Raw genomic sequence first — 1054 nt, 5'->3', positions numbered from 1 at the left:
TTGAAATTTGGTCCAAAATACCTTTTAAACAGCATAGATGTTTAAATAAATGCGTCTATTATTATGTTATGTTAGCAAAGGCTGCAGGAAAGTAAAGTTTGTCTTTATTTACAAACTATGGATGTTGTGCTGTTGGAACAGTGTGCATTGCTTGGTGCCTGGACACCATCATTAACATTTTCTGGCTACGCCTCTGTACAACATCACATGTTTATTTTATTATATTTTTCATTTTATCCATAAAACATGGAGATCCAGCTCCTGAAACCAAACAGATTTGATCTCAGGAGTTTCATGTCAACTAATAAATGTCTGAATTGCAGAAATGTCCCGTCAGAGACGGAGACATGTCCCCGGTCAGGTCCAGCAGCCTTGTGGCCCCCGGATCACCGGGGTTCCGGTTAGCCCCCCTCCCTAACAGAAGTTTCCTAATGGCGCCTACCTTTGATGGGCCGGTCCACAGTAGAGAGTTTGTTTTGCTCTTTGGCCGACATCCTCTCTGCTGGCTGCCTGCGGGACGCGGAGCCGAACCCGATGATCCGAACTGGACAGATTCCTCAGCAGCTAGCAGGCTAGCTGGGCTGGGCTAGCCGCGCTAGCAGCGGAGCGGCTCGGAGCGGCGGGGAGGACAGCCGCACTCAGCTGGACTCACCCCGGGGAGGATGGGAGGAAGGGGCCGGCAGAGGCAGCGTTTCTGTCCAGCTAATTGAAGCCGTTTCTCGGCGCCGCGGTGCAGAAATGCCGCGCCGCTGTCACCGTGTGTGCGCGTCGGATGAAGCGGCCCGGGGCAGCACCGACCTCTGGCTGCAGGAACACGGCGCCGCGCCTCAGATCATATCCCGACGTGATCCTTTGATTGTCAGAGCAGCTGCATCTGTCACAGGCCGCTGCGCTTTGGCTTTTTATCGTGATCCGATGTGTCGTCCAGACCCGCTGTCGGATTACAATAATCCGCCGCAAGCGGATTTCCTATAACATGGCTCGGCGCGGGGATCTGTGGGTAATGTAGTATCAATGTCAGCTGTAGGCGCCGCCCGCGCGGGAGAGGCGGAGC

The 1054-nt window shown here is 53.7% G+C and overlaps 1 protein-coding gene across 1 annotated transcript in view; it reads right to left on the bottom strand.

Annotated features, from left to right (window-relative positions):
• LOC107100856 (serine/threonine-protein phosphatase 2B catalytic subunit gamma isoform-like) overlaps positions 1 to 987 on the bottom strand; it is a 49689-nt gene extending 48702 nt beyond the window's left edge. The window contains exon 1 of the mRNA XM_015399516.1: positions 443 to 987. Within this exon, the coding sequence (XP_015255002.1) occupies positions 443 to 494 (52 nt within the window). The 5' untranslated portion in view covers positions 495 to 987. The remainder of the gene's footprint in view (positions 1 to 442) is intronic.
• Between the last annotated feature and the right edge of the window lie 67 nt (positions 988 to 1054).

This window comes from Cyprinodon variegatus, unplaced genomic scaffold, assembly GCF_000732505.1.
Source record: "Cyprinodon variegatus isolate N-32 unplaced genomic scaffold, C_variegatus-1.0 Scaffold1020, whole genome shotgun sequence".
In the NCBI taxonomy this organism is placed as follows: Eukaryota; Metazoa; Chordata; class Actinopteri; order Cyprinodontiformes; family Cyprinodontidae; genus Cyprinodon; species Cyprinodon variegatus.
Note: the sequence above shows the minus strand (reverse complement) of the source record. Positions and strands in the feature narration are given on the sequence as shown.